This window comes from Delphinus delphis, chromosome 2 (assembly GCF_949987515.2).
Source record: "Delphinus delphis chromosome 2, mDelDel1.2, whole genome shotgun sequence".
In the NCBI taxonomy this organism is placed as follows: Eukaryota; Metazoa; Chordata; class Mammalia; order Artiodactyla; family Delphinidae; genus Delphinus; species Delphinus delphis.
In genome coordinates, this window is record NC_082684.1 from 86487625 (window position 1) to 86505070 (window position 17446).

At 37.5% G+C, this 17446-nt stretch overlaps 1 protein-coding gene across 4 annotated transcripts in view; it reads right to left on the reverse strand.

Moving 5' to 3' along the window:
- TTBK2 (tau tubulin kinase 2) overlaps nt 1–17446 on the reverse strand; it is a 138588-nt gene that overhangs the window by 57004 nt on the left and 64138 nt on the right. For all 4 annotated transcript variants that reach the window (XM_060005095.1, XM_060005094.1, XM_060005093.1 and 1 more), the window contains 3 exons: nt 14914–14987; nt 8175–8315; nt 6291–6395 (listed from right to left, as the gene is read on the reverse strand). In XM_060005095.1, coding sequence (XP_059861078.1) covers nt 6291–6395; nt 8175–8315; nt 14914–14987 — 320 coding nt within the window. The remainder of the gene's footprint in view (nt 1–6290; nt 6396–8174; nt 8316–14913; nt 14988–17446) is intronic.

Below are 17446 nucleotides of genomic sequence, written 5' to 3' on the forward strand. Positions count from 1 at the left end.
GCTCCATACTCCAAAACAAGTACCCTCGGGCCTATAGAAGAAAGAAGAAAGCAAAGTAAGGGACTGGTTAATGCAAAATATAGAATGTAGGTTATGGCTGCAATGGCCACTATAATAGCAACTTAAAACTAAATGAAATTTAAAATTCAGTTCCTCACTTGCTCTGGCCACAATTCAAGTGCTCAATAGCCACATGTAGCCAGTGGCTACCATATAAGACAGTACACATACAGACACTTCCATCTTCGCGGTAAGCTCCATTGAAGGAGCTCGAAGAAGGAAAACGGATGTGATCAGGAAGTGATCGACCCACAGAACACTTCTAAGGTGGTAATGAACTATTTCTTAACCTAGATGGAGGCCATGGATGTTTTGACATTCTTCCTTAAAATTTTTATATATGTTTTTTACACTCTTCTAGAATACATATAGCAAGGCAAAAAAAAAAAAAAGGAAATATTGGTTTTTGCAGATAACATGATGGCATACCTAGAGAATCCAAGCAACTCAATTCAAGTTTCTTAAAAGCAATAAATAAACAAAATTGTACTATATAAAAGAAATCTACCCAAGCAACTTTTGATTTTATATTAGTGGAACAATATAAGAAAATGATTTCAATCATAATTATGATCCAAAAAGTAAGAAAGTAATTTTACTTGAGATTTAAGAGTTTTAAAGAAAATTATGAAATCCTACTGGCATAAAAACTCTAAAAGGAACTAGCTATTAACACATAAATAAAGGGAAAGTTAACTCCTTACACAGCCTGGGCTACATTCAACCACAATGATATTCCCTCTTTCTTCCATAGTGCTAACCTGACCCCAACCCCGGTTAAACTCAATTCATAGACGAAACTGTACCTGTAAACAAGCAGTTAAAAGTATATGGAGAAAAAGGATTGTACTGACAATCTTACCTTAAATTACCATCATACTCAAATGAGCTTTCAGCACAGCCCAGCAATCTATTATATTTTCCCAGTCAGTTTGCTCTCTCCCCTTCCATGATAACTATTTCACACGTGCTCTTCTCTCCTCAACCTCCAACACCATTTTGCACTCTCAGCAAAAGGCCTTGTCTCTTTCTTCACTGAGAAAATAAAAGCCATGAGAGAACTTCAACTTCCACCACCAAATCTAAATGCCTACCTGTATCTGTGTCCATTTATCCTACCTTTTCTCAGTTACAGTGGAAGAAGTGTTCTTGCTCTAATAATGGGCTACCCTCACCATTGTGCCAGGATTCCTTCCCCTAACAGCTTGCAAGAACTTGGCTCCTATGATTGTTCCTGCTCTGTCCTACATCATCAATTTTTTTCATGTCTCCTGGAGCACTACTAATATTAGAACACGAGCATGCTACAATAGCTGACGTTAAAAAAAAATAAACTAGGGAAGGAGGAAAGGATTTTACTTTCCTTACAACTACTTCCTTGTTTTACTTATATTCCCTTTCTCCACATCCTCTCCCCAACACTTTCTTTAACCTACTCCAATTAAGTTTTCATTGCTCTACAGAACCACTTTTATAAAAGTCACCAGTCACTTCCACCTTGCCAAATCCAGATGATCAGTTCTCAGTTCTCCTACCTTCCTTGACCTATCAGTAGCATCAGTAGCACCCCATATATTTGAAGCATTTTCTTCCCTTGGCTCTCAAGATACCACACTCTCCTGATTTTCCTCCTACCTCACTGGCCAATCCTCCTCCCCACTGTTCTTTGCTAATTCATAGTTCTTTTCTATCCATTATAGAGTTGCTAAAGTGTCTCAACGGCTCAGACTCAGACCTCTCCTCTTTTCTAGCTATACCTTTTCCCTAGCTGATCTAACCTAGTTCCATTTTTTTAAATTACCATTTATTTTTAAACACTGGGAGCAAATGATTCTTAAATTTATATTATCTCCATCCCTGATAATCTCCTTTGAGCTACAGATTACTATATCAAGTCAACTTCTTATTATTTCCATCTAGAATCTAAGAGGCATTTTAAACTTAACTTTTAGAAAATAGAACTTCCGGGGACTTCCCTGGCGGTGCAGTGGTTAAGAATCCACCTGTCATTGCAGGGGACACGAGTTCGATCCCTGGTCTGGAAGGATCCCACATGCTGCAGAGCAACTAAGGCCATGCGCCACAACTACTGAGCCTGCACTCTAGGGCCCTCGAGCCACAACTACTGAAGCCCACGTGCCTAGAGCCTGTGCTCCGCCACAAGAAAAGCCACCGCAATGAGAAGCCCGTGTACCGCAACGAAGTGTGGCCTGCGCTTACCGCAATTAGAGAAAGCCCGTGCGCAGCAATGAAGACCCAATGCAGCCAAAAATTTTAAAAATTAAAAAAAAAAAAAACCTGAGCTTTAAAAAAAAAAAAGAGAACTTCCGTTTTTCCCTCATAAAACTTCCGTTTTCCCACACTTCAGCCTTCATCTCTATCATGGTTTCAGGACAAAAACTTAGAAGTCATTCTTGACTCTTCTTTTCCCTTCACATTTCAGTATCAAATCCAGAAGGAAGTCCTGTTAAATACGTCTTTAAAACATATCCTAAATATAAGCATTTTCCACATGTTCATTGTACCACCCTAATGCCCTAAGTCCCAGCCACCAGCAATGACCACTGGACCATGGCATTAGCCTTTTAACTTGTCTTTCTGATTCTACTCTTGCTCTCAATAGTCTCTTCTTCACAGAGTGATAAAAAAAAAAAAAAAAAGGCCTAAGAATTGAAAAACTGCTGTTCAGAATAGAAGTGGGATTCCAGAAATATATTCAAATCCAATACACTACATAGAAACTAATTTCTTTACCTGCCCAAATACCAATTAATACAAGAACATTGACAGAACTGAAGATAGTCTTCCACAATTTCAAGGCACTTAAATTCTCATGTGGCTAAGTTTTAAATATAACCTACTTCTGTATATAACTCTATAGTTAGCTTATTGACAGAGCATGTAACATATTATGCAACAACCCTGCTTCCTATCACACTTAGAATAAAATCCATCTCTTGGCAAAATCATTCACATTCTGGGGCCTACCAACCTCCTAAACTCGTCTCTCTCCACTTACCCACCACACTATGCTATACCATGCTACAGCCACAGTGGCCTCCCCACTTTTCCTTGAATAAACCAAACTTACTCTGCCTCAGTCTCTGCACTTGCTGCTCCCTTTGCCTGGAGCACTCTCTTTCCAGAAAATCACACAGCCTGTTCTCATACTTCATTCAACTCTCAACTAAATACCTCCTTAGAGAAGTCTTTTCTAACTAATACCTCTAAAATAGTCTCCTAGCCTCACTGCCCATCACTCTCTATGTCAATACCCTGCTTTCTGCTGTTTTTTTTTTTGTAGAATTTATCACAATCTAAAATTATGTATTTATTTGTATATTATCTGTCTTCACCACTAAAATATAACCTCCATAAGAACCTCATTTTGGTCTGCTGTTCACTGCTGCAGTCCCAGCACCTAGACCCATGCCTCACACATAATCTGTGCTCATTTAATAAGGGTTTTATAAGTGAATAAATAATAACCTCATAATATTCTAAAAACTAAAAAAAAAAAGATACTTGGAATAGAAATGAGACTCCAGAAATATATTCAAGTCTAATAAGCTGCACTGGACCCAAATTCATCACCTGCCTTGCTATCTATTAATGCAAAACCTTCACTGGAACCAAAAAGATTGTCTTATAATTTCTAGGTGCTTAAATTTTCATGTGCCTATATTTTAAATATAATTTACATTTATTGTATACAGTCTGTTATTATATAGTTATTAGCTCATTCAAAACCAGTGTTTCAACTTCTGTGCAACTAATCTGCTAGAAATGAAAATCACAGTCAGTACCAAGTTGAAACAAAAAGTATAAAAGTAGACATTATAACACAACCATTGTATCAACTATACTTCAATTAAAAAATAAATTTAAAAAAAAAGTAGACATTAAAGAACTGTAGGGGGAGATCAACTGCCAGTATGACAATATGAGGAGCTCTAACGACCTGCTCCCCAGTAAAACTGGTAAAAACATTTTAAAAAAATAACCATAGCCTCTGGAAATGGTCCTTCAAGCAAACAACAAATGATGAAACAGCTATTTCATATTCATGAAAAGTCAGTAAGAAAAGCTAGAGTCTATGGTATTTGAACCAAAACCGCTCCCCCTCCTTCCTCTCTTCCAGATCAGCAGGGGTGGCTCCACTCCAGGATGCTGCAGCCGAGAACACAGGGCTCCTTCCTTCCCCAGTTCCGAGCCAGAGGGCTTTCTTCGTGTAGGAGCAGGACTTCAGCATTTCTCATCTTCTCCCAGCTGCCTGTTGCTGACGAGGCTGTCATGGGCAAGCGTGGTACAGAGGTGGAAGCCCCTTTCTTGCACCCAGCTTCCACTAATGGAATGAAGGCTCTACCTTGGGCATGATGTGCTGAAAATACTGGGGCCCCAAAAGCCCTTCACCTGGCTCATGAAGCAGTGGTTCCATGCCAGGAGAGTCAAGCCAAGAGACCTCAGGCTACTGTCCCGATCTCAACCAGAGGGCCCTGCTCCCAAGAGAGGATGTCACTCAGAGAGAAGTCTGCCATAGTCCTCACCCCCAACTCCAGAGCCCTCGGTCAGAGATTTTGTCTGCAGACAGAAGAATGCCGTAAAAAAGTTTATCTCCCAATCTCTTCCCAGAGGAACTTATTTCATTTGCAACAGTGAAGTTAATTAAACTTAAGACCCTCTCATTAATAGTGGAGGTTATAGTACAGAGAATTGGGAGGATTTGTGGATCTGAGGATACAGCCTAGACCACAGGCTGGCCAGGTGAGAACCAGGGGAATAAGACAGGTGGGGGAGCCCGTCTGGGGTCAGAACAAACATCAAACTATAACCTCAGAAGGGAATTCCCTGCCAGTCCAGTGGTTAGGACTCTGCGGTCTCACTGCTGAGGGCCCAGGTTCAATTCCTGGTCAGGGAACTAACCCTGCAGCAGCGGCCAAAAAACCCCCAAACTATTCCATTTTAGGAGCCACAATTTGATTGGATTAGTCTGTCAAGGAATGTACGTCTTGGGGCACTGTTTTAAGCAACACAGCAATCAGCCAGCAATCAGCAGGTTTAATAACTGGATGTGGTCAGAAAAAGTGTGGAGGAGAGCCCTACCAGTACCACTGTCATTCCAGGGTGACGATGGGCAGACCTAAAGCTGCACCTCCCTGAGGGGCAACAAGAGAGACTTAACAGGGCTTCCCTGGTGGCGCAGTGATTGAGAGTCTGCCTGCCAATGCGGGGGATGTGGGTTCGAGGCCTGGTCTGGGAGGATCCCACGTGCCGCGGAGCAACTGGGCCCGTGAGCCACAGCTACTGAGCCTGTGCGTCTGGAGCCTGTGCTCCGCAACAAGAGAGGCCGCGACAGTGAGAGGCCCGTGCACTGCGATGAAGAGTGGCCCCTGCTCGCCGCAACTAGAGAAAGCCCTCGCACAGAAATGAAGACCCAACACAGCCAAATAAATAAATAAATTTATTTAAAAAAAAAAGAGAGAGAGACTTAACACTATGTGCTGGGATGGGGGGGAAGGATAAAATAATCTAGTCAGTCACTAAACATATAAATAAGCAAATAACACTAACAAGCCCTGGAAGGGAGGACCAGTACCCAGAATTGCTATATTATCTAAAATGTCCAGTTTCCAACAACAAAAAAATATAAGACATGCAAAGAAACAGGAAAGTGTGACCCATACATGTAAAAAAAAAAAGTAGGCAACAGAAACTGACTATAAGAATGACTACATTCTTCTCCTGTTGGATATAACAGAAGATTTCAAAGTAGGCATTATAAATATGTTCAAAGAAATAAAGGAAAGCTTTCCCTTACTTAAAGAAGTAAGGAAAGTGTAATTACAATGCCATATCAAATAGAGAATATCACTAAAGAGAAATTTTTAAAAAGAACCAAATGGAAATTCTGGGTATGAAAAATACGGTAACTGAAATAGAAGTACAGGATGTACAGAGACTCAGACTGCAAAAAAGACCCTTGATGCTAAAGTGGTAATGTGTGTTCTTATAAGACCACTCTAAATCTGCGTCTAATGTACATGTTTTTAAAAGCCACAACTCTCAATAATAAAATTAATTAACACCACCTATAAAGTAATCATAAAATCTATATGATACTTCTTGGATGACATCCATTCTGATACACAATTAGCATTTCTTTAAAAAGCGTGACACTATAAATAATAAGTTAATTCTCAAATATTTAATAATAACATGAAAAATCTTACTGGTCTGACGTCACCACAGGAATTGGTAAATTGTCGAGCCAAGCCAAAATCAAGCATGTAACATTTCCTACATGTACTAGGAAAGCGACCCATGGCAAAGTTTGACTAGAAAAATAAAGAAGGAAAATATACATATTATTATTATACTTAGCCCTTATACCTTATCCTTCCTCTATTTTAATTCTTCTATTTAAACTCTATATAATACACATGTCCCAAATATACTATTCTAGTCAATGATGTTTACTGGATATTAATACATAATTTTGCTGTGGGTTCTATTAATGCCTAGAATCAGGTGAACTTTGAGCAACAAAAAATTTATGTGACTATAAATTTACATAAAACACAACACTGACTTAACTGGAGTCAGTACTCTAAGTTCCTTGAAATTCTAGTCTAAGTCACTACTTACTTTTTAAAATGGGAGGAACGAGGAGTGAGCAAAATAGAATACATAGTTCAGAAATTGAAATGAATTTCCTATAAGCATCATGAACCTGAATTTCACTACATGTAAAAATTAAAATACAATTCAAGGACACATTTCAAAACAGACTTAAGGAAAATACACTCTGCATTCTTCCCTTAATAAAAATAAATGTAACATTAAATGACCACAAACTTGCAAAGGTAGGTATATAAGGGAATTTTTCTTTTTAAAGTCAAAAGTCAAATTGTTATAGAATTGTTAGCTTTTATTTTAAAATACTGTTTTATTTTAAAATACTGTTCTACTTAGGGAGCTTTCTAATCAAAATGGAAACTCTTCAATCACCATGGTTCTCAAAAAATGACGTTTAACTTGACATAAAAATAAAAGCAGGAGAAATCTATGTTACATTAAGTCTGACTCAACTATGTTAATTTTAGTTGGCATTTTCATGTAAACTGTTTAATTTTAGAAATCATGTAGCAACAGATGGAAATAATTTTCAACTGCAACAACCAACATATGATAAATTTATAGTAAATACAGCATATCAGAAATGGGTTATTTCTCCTTGTAATACAAAAACCAAGAAAGAGAAAATAAAGACATATTTCACAGTTACAGAAATGACAATTTCTAAGAAAAGACAGAATAGAAAAAAATACTATATATTGGCACTGTAGCACTCAGGAGAAAAATCAAGCTCCTTCATAATTGATGGTTTCTTATAAGTATAATTTGTCACTTGAGAAATAGTTCAGGGCTTCCCTGGTGGTGCAGTGGTTGAGAGCCCGCCTGCCGATGCGGGGGACACGGGTTCGTGCCCCGGTCCGGGAGGATCCCACATGCCGCGGAGCGGCTGGGCCCGTGAGCCATGGCCACTGAGCGTGCGCGTCCAGAGCCTGTGCTCCGCAACGGGAGAGGCCACAACAGTGAGAGGCCCGTGTACCGCACCAAAAAAAAAAAAAAAAGCAAGGAAGAGGAATAGAGTGTTGAAAGGTTCTAATTTTAAAAAAAAAGAAAAAAAAAAAAAGAAATAGTTCAAAGAACACAATGCCAACATCTGAAAGCAACATATGTACATATTTTTAACCAATATCAGGAAAAAGAAATCCAAAGAATAACTATTAATTTAGGTGTAAGGCTAAGTAACTGACAATGTTAACACATACAATAATAATAGTGAAGCATTAATAATTTTTAATTTGGCTGCTGAGCAACATTTTCATTGTATGAGAAAAGCTCTTTATTATAAGTTATAGTTTGTAATTATCATTTTTTTAATTAAAAGGCAAGTTACATGTACTTTAAGTTTACATCTTTGCCACAGAAATTAAAATACTACCTTGTATTTAATATAGAAAGCTACATTTGTAATTTACTGTGTCCCATCATAAGATTAAGAGTACCAAGCAAACTCATTCTGTGATCTGGAGGAAAAGGCTCCCTACCGGTTTGATGTCTCGGTGCAAGAATCCCACAGAATGGATGCTCTCAATAGACTCCAGAATCTGTCTACCCAACCGAAGAGTAGTGCTAATGGTGAATGTGCCCCGGGACTGGCTACGGCGTAGATCCGCCAGATTCCGACCCTGTGGAAACCAAATAAACACTTTCAAGTACTGTACTAAATGTATAAGAGAAGAGTAGAGAATTGCTCATTTACCATTAAAAAATGTTTTGACTGAAATAGCAAGGATTTTACCTGAATCATGAGCCTCTCACTCAAGAGAAGAGATTCTCTTAAGATAACGCATGAACAGTTCGGAGAAATTTAAGAATAACCAAAGTTTTTTTAACATATTATGTTTCTTTTTAACTTTTTTTTTCTGAATGAAGGATTCTTTAAATTCTATAGAACTTCACAATTTTCTAAAGTTTCATACATGATTTCATATAATGCCATAATAACCCTTTTTAAAAATCTCCTATCCCTATACTGCCCCTACCCCCTCTCTCCCCGCTCCCCACTGGTAACCACTAGTTTGTTCTCTATATCTGTGAGTCTGCTTCTTTTTGGTTTTATTCACTAGTTTATTGTATTTTTTAGATTCCACATATAAGTGATATCATACAGTATTTGTCTTTGTCTATTCTACGTCTATAATATGTTTCTGAGTCATCACGTTTCCTTTGTCACTGATGTTATAACAAAATATAGTCTTGATTACTTAAAAAAGATATATACGGGCTTCCCTGGTGGCGCAGTGGTTGGGAGTCTGCCTGCCGATGCAGGGGACATGGGTTCGAGCCCTGGTCTGGGAAGATCCCACGTGCCACGGAGCAACTGGGCCCGTGAGCCACGACTACTGAGCCTGCGCGTCTGGAGCCTGTGCTCCGCAACAAGAGAGGCTGCAACAGTGAGAGGCCCGCGCACCGCGATGAAGAGTGGCCCCCGCTTGCCGCAACTAGAGAAAGCCCTTGCACAGAAATGAAGACCCAACACAGACAAAAAATAAATTAATTAATTGAAAAAAAAAGCTTTAAGAAAAAAGATATACACAGGGAAGTAATTCCTCATTATTGCCTAACATATTCCTATACAAACTACTTAATTTTTCAGTGTCACAGTTTCCTTATAAAATGGGGCCCATAATACCTACCTTACACTGTTTTGTAAGGATTAAACAAGATCCATGTAGTGTTTAGAATACTGTCTGGCACACACTAGGTACTCAATAAATGCTAATTACTGTTATTATAAATAAAAATGATATGAAACAAACACTCGATTACTTATAGCAGTAGATAAAAGCAATGAATTTATCTAGCTTGTGCCGGATGTATTACATTCATGACTGTATTTAGTCCTTAGTACCCTAAATAGAAGTTATTCCTGTTTTACAGATGAGGAAACTGAGGCTCAGAGACTTTAAATAATTCTGACCTGTTAAGGTAAAACTGTTCTTCAAATCTAAGTCTGTTTGACTGGAAAGTGTTCTTTTTCCACTGCACAGTGCTGCTCTACCCAGAAGATTCCTCATTGCATAGGTTTCAAACAAGCAATCTGATGAGAAGAGCAGGCTAGGATGCTGCAGTTCCACCTCCCAAAGAATGGAAACTGGTTCCTATATCACAAGGGAATTTTAAACATCCTAATCTTTCTATACCCAAAATTTTATAGTGTATGTTTGGGATTAATACCACTAATACCATTACCTCAACTAAAGACAGTTAATTCACTTCTGAAAAAGTAATAAATTCTTAAGTGACTTAAATACCATTTAAAATAAAATATTAAATAGTAATCAAGTAATACAAGAATTGAAAAATTACAGAAAAGTCAGGAGCCTTTAATACTTCATTTCCTCTTTAAAAATGAGGTTTTCCCACAGCATTAATTGGTAGTTAACTTTTTTATTATTTTTTAATGTTAGTGGAATTTATTTTATTGTTCTCTACATCCTCAGCAAATGTAAAATGACTGATAATCTAGGGCAATGAGTTTTATAATCCCATGAGGTCATGTACCTAATAACTTTTATTAGCATTTCAATAATTTTTTCCTTCAAAAATCAGTATTTTGACTGCCAAATATATACCTAAGGTAATACTGGAACTTTATTTGTAAACAAATTCTGCCATCATAAAAGTTTTTGAAAGGAAATCAATTAAAGTGTATTTATGATATTAGTAATGCTTTTTAAATTTTAAATCTTTTAAAACATAAATCTAAGGTATCAATTAACAAAATCTGAGAAGATAAAAACAAAGCTGGCAAGGGTATGGGGAAAAGAATTATTAACATGGTACATACATGCAGGTTGATCCACCAAATTATACTTCAGGCTATATATTACAGGTGATTATTATTTGTTATAGATAAAAACTTAAAACAATCTATACATCCATCAATAAATGAAATGGTTAAATAAATTATGGTTCAGTCATCTTACTGACTGTTATGCAGCCACTAAAAAAAGAATGAACTCTCATATACCTATCCATCACCCAGAATTAACAATTATCAATTAACGGCCAATCTTGTTTCATCTGTTATCCACTCCTCCCCTCCCCCTATGCAACACACAACATCTCCCTTCCTACACACATATACTGGATTATTCTCATGTAAATTCTAACCATATCATTTCATCCACATATATTAGGCAAAGAGATGAAAATATAAAATCAAAGAAGTTACATGCCAGCAATTCTATCGCCACAAAATCAAAGAAGTTATATGCCAGCAATTCTATCGCCACAAATTTGAACTGGAAATATCAGTATGAACTATGATATATTTTTTCTTTAAAAAAAAAAAATCCTGAACCTATCCACTTGAAAAGAATTTAAAACAATGACCAACCCAACTGCAGCAGGCACCCATAGCATCTAGACTGTCATCTCTAAATACCATTTATCATTAAGAGGAATCAGAAAGTAAGGATGCTATCAAGGTTCCCTACTGAGGAACCAACTCATTATTCTGAAAACTTTTAAATAAAAGAATCAAACATTAGTCCTTCCCTTCTGTGTGAAATGTACCTCAGGATAACCTGATAGTTGGTGGAGTGCTTTTTAAAGAATTCCAGCTCATAAAGAAGAAATTATAAAATTACAACAGTGTTATTTGCAACCCCACTGAAGTAATGAATCTAGGCAGTGGTTACTAATGGGTTGATAAAACCTAAAAGAAAAATCACTGGGAACTTTAAAATGGATGGAGAGGCTGATGGCCCTGAAACCTCACTGATCAATCTTAACATAACTAAAAGAGAGACCACCAGACACTGCCTACTGATGTGATACAAATAGGAAGCACACAACCCACCTCTGAAGTATTCTAGCCAAATAAAACAAAAGTGGAATCTGATCTAATCACAAGTTTATAGAAAATACAGGGGACAGAAGAACATGTTAAATATCACCACATGGAGACAATCAGCAAAATCCAGAATATGGAAACTTCTGCCTGACGAATGACTCTGTTTTTATCAATGACAATACAAACAACAAAAAGAAAACTGTAAGAAAAAAAAATGAGAGGGAACCTAAAGATTAAAAGAGGCTTAAGAGATATGTATGCACAAAATACAATGTGTGAACCTTGTCTGGAACCAGATTCAAGTAAAACAAATATAAAAAATAATAATAAGGGAGAGAAACAATCAAGAAAATCTAAAGATTGACTTGATAATTGATGTTATTAAGATACTATTGTGCATTATGGTTAACAGTGGGAAAAAAAGAATCCTTGACTCTCAGAAATATATACTGATATACTTACAGATAAAATATGCCTTGGATTTTCTTTGAAATTATCTGGAGAAGGAGAGGAAAGAGAGACTACACCTCAGATACGATTGGCCATTTTTTTTTTTTTTTTCAGTACGCGGGCCTCTCACTGCTGTGGTCTCTCCTGTTGCGGAGCACAGGCTGCGGACGCGCAGGCTCAGCGGCCACGGCTCACGGGCCCAGCCGCTCCATGGCATGTGGGATCTTCCCGGACCGGGGCACAAACCCGTGTCCCCTGCATCGGCAGGCGGACTCCCAACCACTGCGCCACCAGGGAAGCCCAAGATTGGCCATATATTGATGATGACTGAAGATGGGTGGTGAGTACATAGATATTCATTATACTATTCGCTCTACTTTTATGTTTAATTTTTCCACAATAATAAAAAGTTTCAAAATATATAGCAGTTGGGCTTACATATATATATACATATATATATATGTATACATATATATATATATACATATATATATATATAAAATATAGAGAGAGAGCAGTCCTGATGTTAGGCAATCTAGATCCACATCTGTACTGGTTACAGGCATTTTTTGCCCCTTCCTAGGTGATATGCCTATCACAAAATATCACCCTTTGGCTATACTAAGGATGATCATGTAAAGCCTCAATAGTGACAGGATATGAAATGAGACCTGGCCAAGGTCTTCCTAGTAGAAATGAGAAAAGAAACATGTGTGACTGCTTGAACCCTATTAGATTTCAGACCCATTTTAATGGTAAATAGCTAGAATTTCTACAAGAGAAACAGGATTATTCCTTAAAATTTTTAACAGCAGATATTATATAACTGAATTGCCAGGAGGAAAAGACTGAAGTTAACTTCAGAACAATGAGGGTTTTTAGAAAAAATTAGAAATGTCAGTGAGAAGCTGGGACTGAGCATATACATTTTATTAAAATATATGTGGGAAACCCCAGCAGCCATCTTCAGTATGTCAAATAAGAGAAAGAACCCTTGAACAGTTATAACAGCTTTAGTCTTGCCTCAAATCAAGTCAACCATAACTGTAGGGATGGGAGGTTAATGGTGGGTTAATTTCCGCATGACAGGAAAGAATACAGCATGCAAGTCAAATTGAAAGGTTCTTGTATGGGTCCATAGGCGCTTGCCAAAGGTCACAAAAGCCATTGTTATCTGATATACACCAGCCTCCTTAGTCCTCCCAGACTAGGAGCCTTCCCATTTCCAGAAAGTGAGACTAAGGTTAAGTGCAAATAAAATAAAACCGAGTATATGCTAGGACTGAGAGAGAGGCTGCAGACTAAAAAAGACTGTCCATGTTCTCCAGTCAGTAGTAGCCTAAAGACAAAAATAGTTTTATTGTGCCAAGAATATTGGCCTCAGGCTTCCATCAAGTCCTAACACCCATCAAGTTAGTCAGTCTCAGGCAAACCACAAACCTCCTTGAGCTTAAGTCTCTTCATTTGCAAAATGGGGATAAAACCTGTCCTATCCTCTTCAGGGGATATGATAAGGATCAAATAAGATGCATGATAAATCCAGAAGAAAACTATAAAATAGCATACAAAAAGTTATATTATTATTGGTCAAAGTGAAAGACAGAATGGTCCATACTAATGACCTAAAAAGATACAGGGATAGCTACTTGAAGAAACAAAACTATGCTGGCTCAAGAGTAGTGAATCACATGATTCAAAGACTTTAAGGCTACAGTCTGCAGGGAGATTAATATCTATAGATCTAAATCAAATGCTGAAGGATAGCTGAGGGAAACAAAAAAAGAAGAGGAAGAACTTAGGCCAGGATCTATGTCTCTGAAATCACTACTATGTAGCTAAGTTGAAAAAATAAATAAATAAAAGAACCAAATGCCTAAAACAAACTTTGCTAAAGATGAAGTGAGGACCCTAAACTAGGCAGCAAAGTGAACCATGGCCTTTATTTTATTTTATTTTTTTATTATTTATTTTGGCTGTGTTGAGTCTTTGTGGCTGCAAGTGGGCTTTCTCAAGTTGGAGCGAGCACAAGCTATTCTTCATTGTGGTGTGCGGGCTTTCTCATTGTGGTGGCTTCTCTTGTTGCAGAGCATGGGCTCTATGGCGCACAGGCTTCAGTAGTTGCAGCACGCAGGCTCAGTAGTTGTGGCACACGGGCTTAGTTGCTCTGTGGCATATGGGATCTTCCTGGACCAGGGATCGAACCCGTGTCCCCTGCATTGGCAGGCAGATTCTTAACCACTGCACCACCAGGGAAGTCCCTGAACTATGGCTTTTACACATAGTCACACATAGTCACACATAGTCACCTGATGGTGACTACAGGTTCAGAGCTGTGTGTGTGTGTGTGTATGTGTGTGTGTGTGTGTGTGTGTGTGTGTGTGTGTGTGTGTGTGTGTTCATTCAGGGGCAGAGGCAGTGTCAGAGAGAATGGGGTGATTTCTCTCTTCTCCTTGTGGTAGTCATTACTTCAATGCTCCCTTTCTGAATTTCTTGCATCTGCTACCCAACCCAACTCCACTTTCCATCTAAAGGATAGGGGAACAGAGCTATGTTAATGATAAAGAGAAAGAGGAATGGCATTTCTCCTCTATCTCATCTTATTTTTAAATTTTCAAGCAGTCAAGGTTGATACTTGTGAAAATGGAAAACTAGAGCCCTTAAGGTAGTGAAAGGTGGAGAAGGAAGGGACAGGGATAGGACAAAACTCATATTATATCCAGCAATCCATGTGGGGATCAAAAACTTTGCAATGATGACAATCAATGAAGATATGCATCAACTAAATAGTTGACAGAGACAACCCTTCCATCTTTGGAAAAATCTGTTATCAGGTCTGTTTAAAGTTCCATCTGCATAGTATAAAACATTCTGAGATGATACCAAGAATGTTGTTAATTTTATTCATATCTACTATAATTAGGTATTTTGATCAAAACTGGACAATTTTAAGATACATTTTCAAAGTAACCTACCTGCAACTGCATGACCACGTAGTTGAATCGATCATTCCTCCCGCAGCCAATAAATCTACAAACATGGTCTTTCCCTGGATAAAAGAAAGAAAGAAAGAAGATAGTAGAAAAGGTTATACTATAGTTTCTCTTCTTAAAAATTAATAATTTGTTTTTCTGTATAGTATTTTATGATCGAATGTAAAGAACCTATCTTAAGAACCTTAAGGACAGGAAATTAGTATTATTCAAATTTTCTACCCATCTCTCTCCATATCCTACACTGCTCCTTCTGTAGTCAAATAAATGTTTACTAAATGAATAAATAAACAAGTAAATGAGGGAACAAATGAATGATAATTTATTTAGGAAGGAAAGAATTAAGAGGTCATTTCAGATCAACTTGCCCAGACATGATACATCTGAAAGCACAGAAGAGCGATAAATAAGAACTATGTTAGGAATATAAACCCTGAATTTTAGATATGGTCTGCCATTCACCATTATAGACTCAGTGAGTCCCTTCGTCTTTCTGGGCCTTATTGATTTGGATTTGCTCAGCGGTTTTCAACCTGAGTTCCACATGTGAAATCCAAGGAGCTGCTAGTGGCTAGAATGCAGAGGGAAGCAGAGATGGAGCAGACAGAGGCTAGGGTCCTGCCCCTGATTCAGCAAAAGCAAACAAAGGTGCTAAAAGAGGATCAGGACTGGTGGATTCCAGGGCCAGAAGAGGGAATCAGGCTGGAGAACAGTTAATGAAGGGAGGGAGAATAGAATGAGATGATGCTGGAGAAACAGGCAGGCACCAAATCCAGAAGGGTCTTGGACTCCACGATAAGGAATCTGAACCATATGTATAAGTCAATATTTTCCAACCCTGGCTGCTTATCAAAATCATCTGGGAAACTTTTTGAAAACTCCTAAACTTTATACTGATTCAGAATCTGTGGCGGAAGATACAGGATATGAGCTTTCAAAAGTTCTCTAAATGACCCAAAAGCAGACAGGCCATGGATGATTTTGAAACATCCAGGTATTTGGAAACTACTGCTGTGTAGTGAGAAGCATCTAAAAGATAAACACTTAAAACATTCCATTTTAGAACATCACTATGGTAGCAATGAGGAAGATCGACTACAGAGAGCTCAAATATGGAGGCAGAATGGTCACTCTGCTGACAGTTACAATATCTCAAGAGAAAGAATAAGGGTTTGAACCTTTTTTTTGAATCTTATGTATTATAGATAGATTAAAAAACAGGATAAATCTGAGAGATACTAAAGATATACTTTTTGACTAGAAATTGGCACAAGTAAAAGTTGTACCAAAATAAGAGAATATAGTAGGTTGCATAGATTTTAAGGGATATCAGAATGTTGAGTTTGAGGACAACCAGCTGAATTCAGTAGACAATTGTAATTTCAAGCCTGGTGCTGAGACAAAAAGCTGAACTCCAGAAATACATTGGGGAAGGATTGGTTCATGGAAGGCAGATGGAACTACAGACATAAATGAAGATTTCCAAGTTGAAAGAATAAATAATGAGAAGAAAAGAAACCGAAGAACAGAATTCTACAAAATGAACCATTTAAAGCATGAGCAGAAATAAAAGAGCCCATGAAGGAAACAGTAACAGCCTGAGAGCAAACTATAAGAAATGGATATAGATCACAGAATCCAAAGGAGAAGAGCATTTTAAGGTGGAAGTGGCCAGTGACAAATACTATAGAAAGGCTGAGAAGTGCTCATTAATATAAAAAATTAGGAAGTCACTGGTGAGTGGAAAGGGCAGAATCTAGTCTATAATGGGTTAAAGAGTAAATGGAACATGAGACAATGAGGGCAATCTTTGAATAAGCTTGCCTAAAAAGAGAGGAAGTCACAGACCAAGAGCTAGAATGACAAATTTTGATAGACTGTTAAGAAATACATCCCAACAATCAAAAAGAATTGGTCCACTGACTGATTTAAAATATAAATACAGTCCAGATTTAATTTAGTTAATAATTCCACACTTCTCTTTTGCATCTAGGTTGTCACATTGTTCTCTCATTCTCTGTGCTTTTGTTGAAAAGAGCCATAACTAGCAAGAACAGGTGCAATGGGAACAATAATTCACAATGTGTACAATGTATGTACATCACCTTACATATATTTTACATATGTTTGCAAAACTAAGTCATCTAATAAATTGTAGTAAGGATGAAAGGATTAAAATGACCACCAATTGGTAACTTACTCTTTTCCTCAGCTTCATAGAAACAATTAAAAAATCATTTTAAAGTATTTTCTTATTATCCATTCAAGATTCCACCTTCCTATCATGTAACATTTAAACGCAGCATCTCTATTACAAAGACGTTTAAATCATCTAATAACAAAAGACCATGTGAAATTTAACTCCTCTAGGAATGCCCTTTTAAAAATGTCTTTATGATAAGTCACGTCAGAATACTATTTATCTCTTGATACTAAAACCATCCTACTTTTAAAACGATAAAAATCAAATAAACTAGACCCTTTATACTGGGTAACCAAAAACACAAAGTCAGTA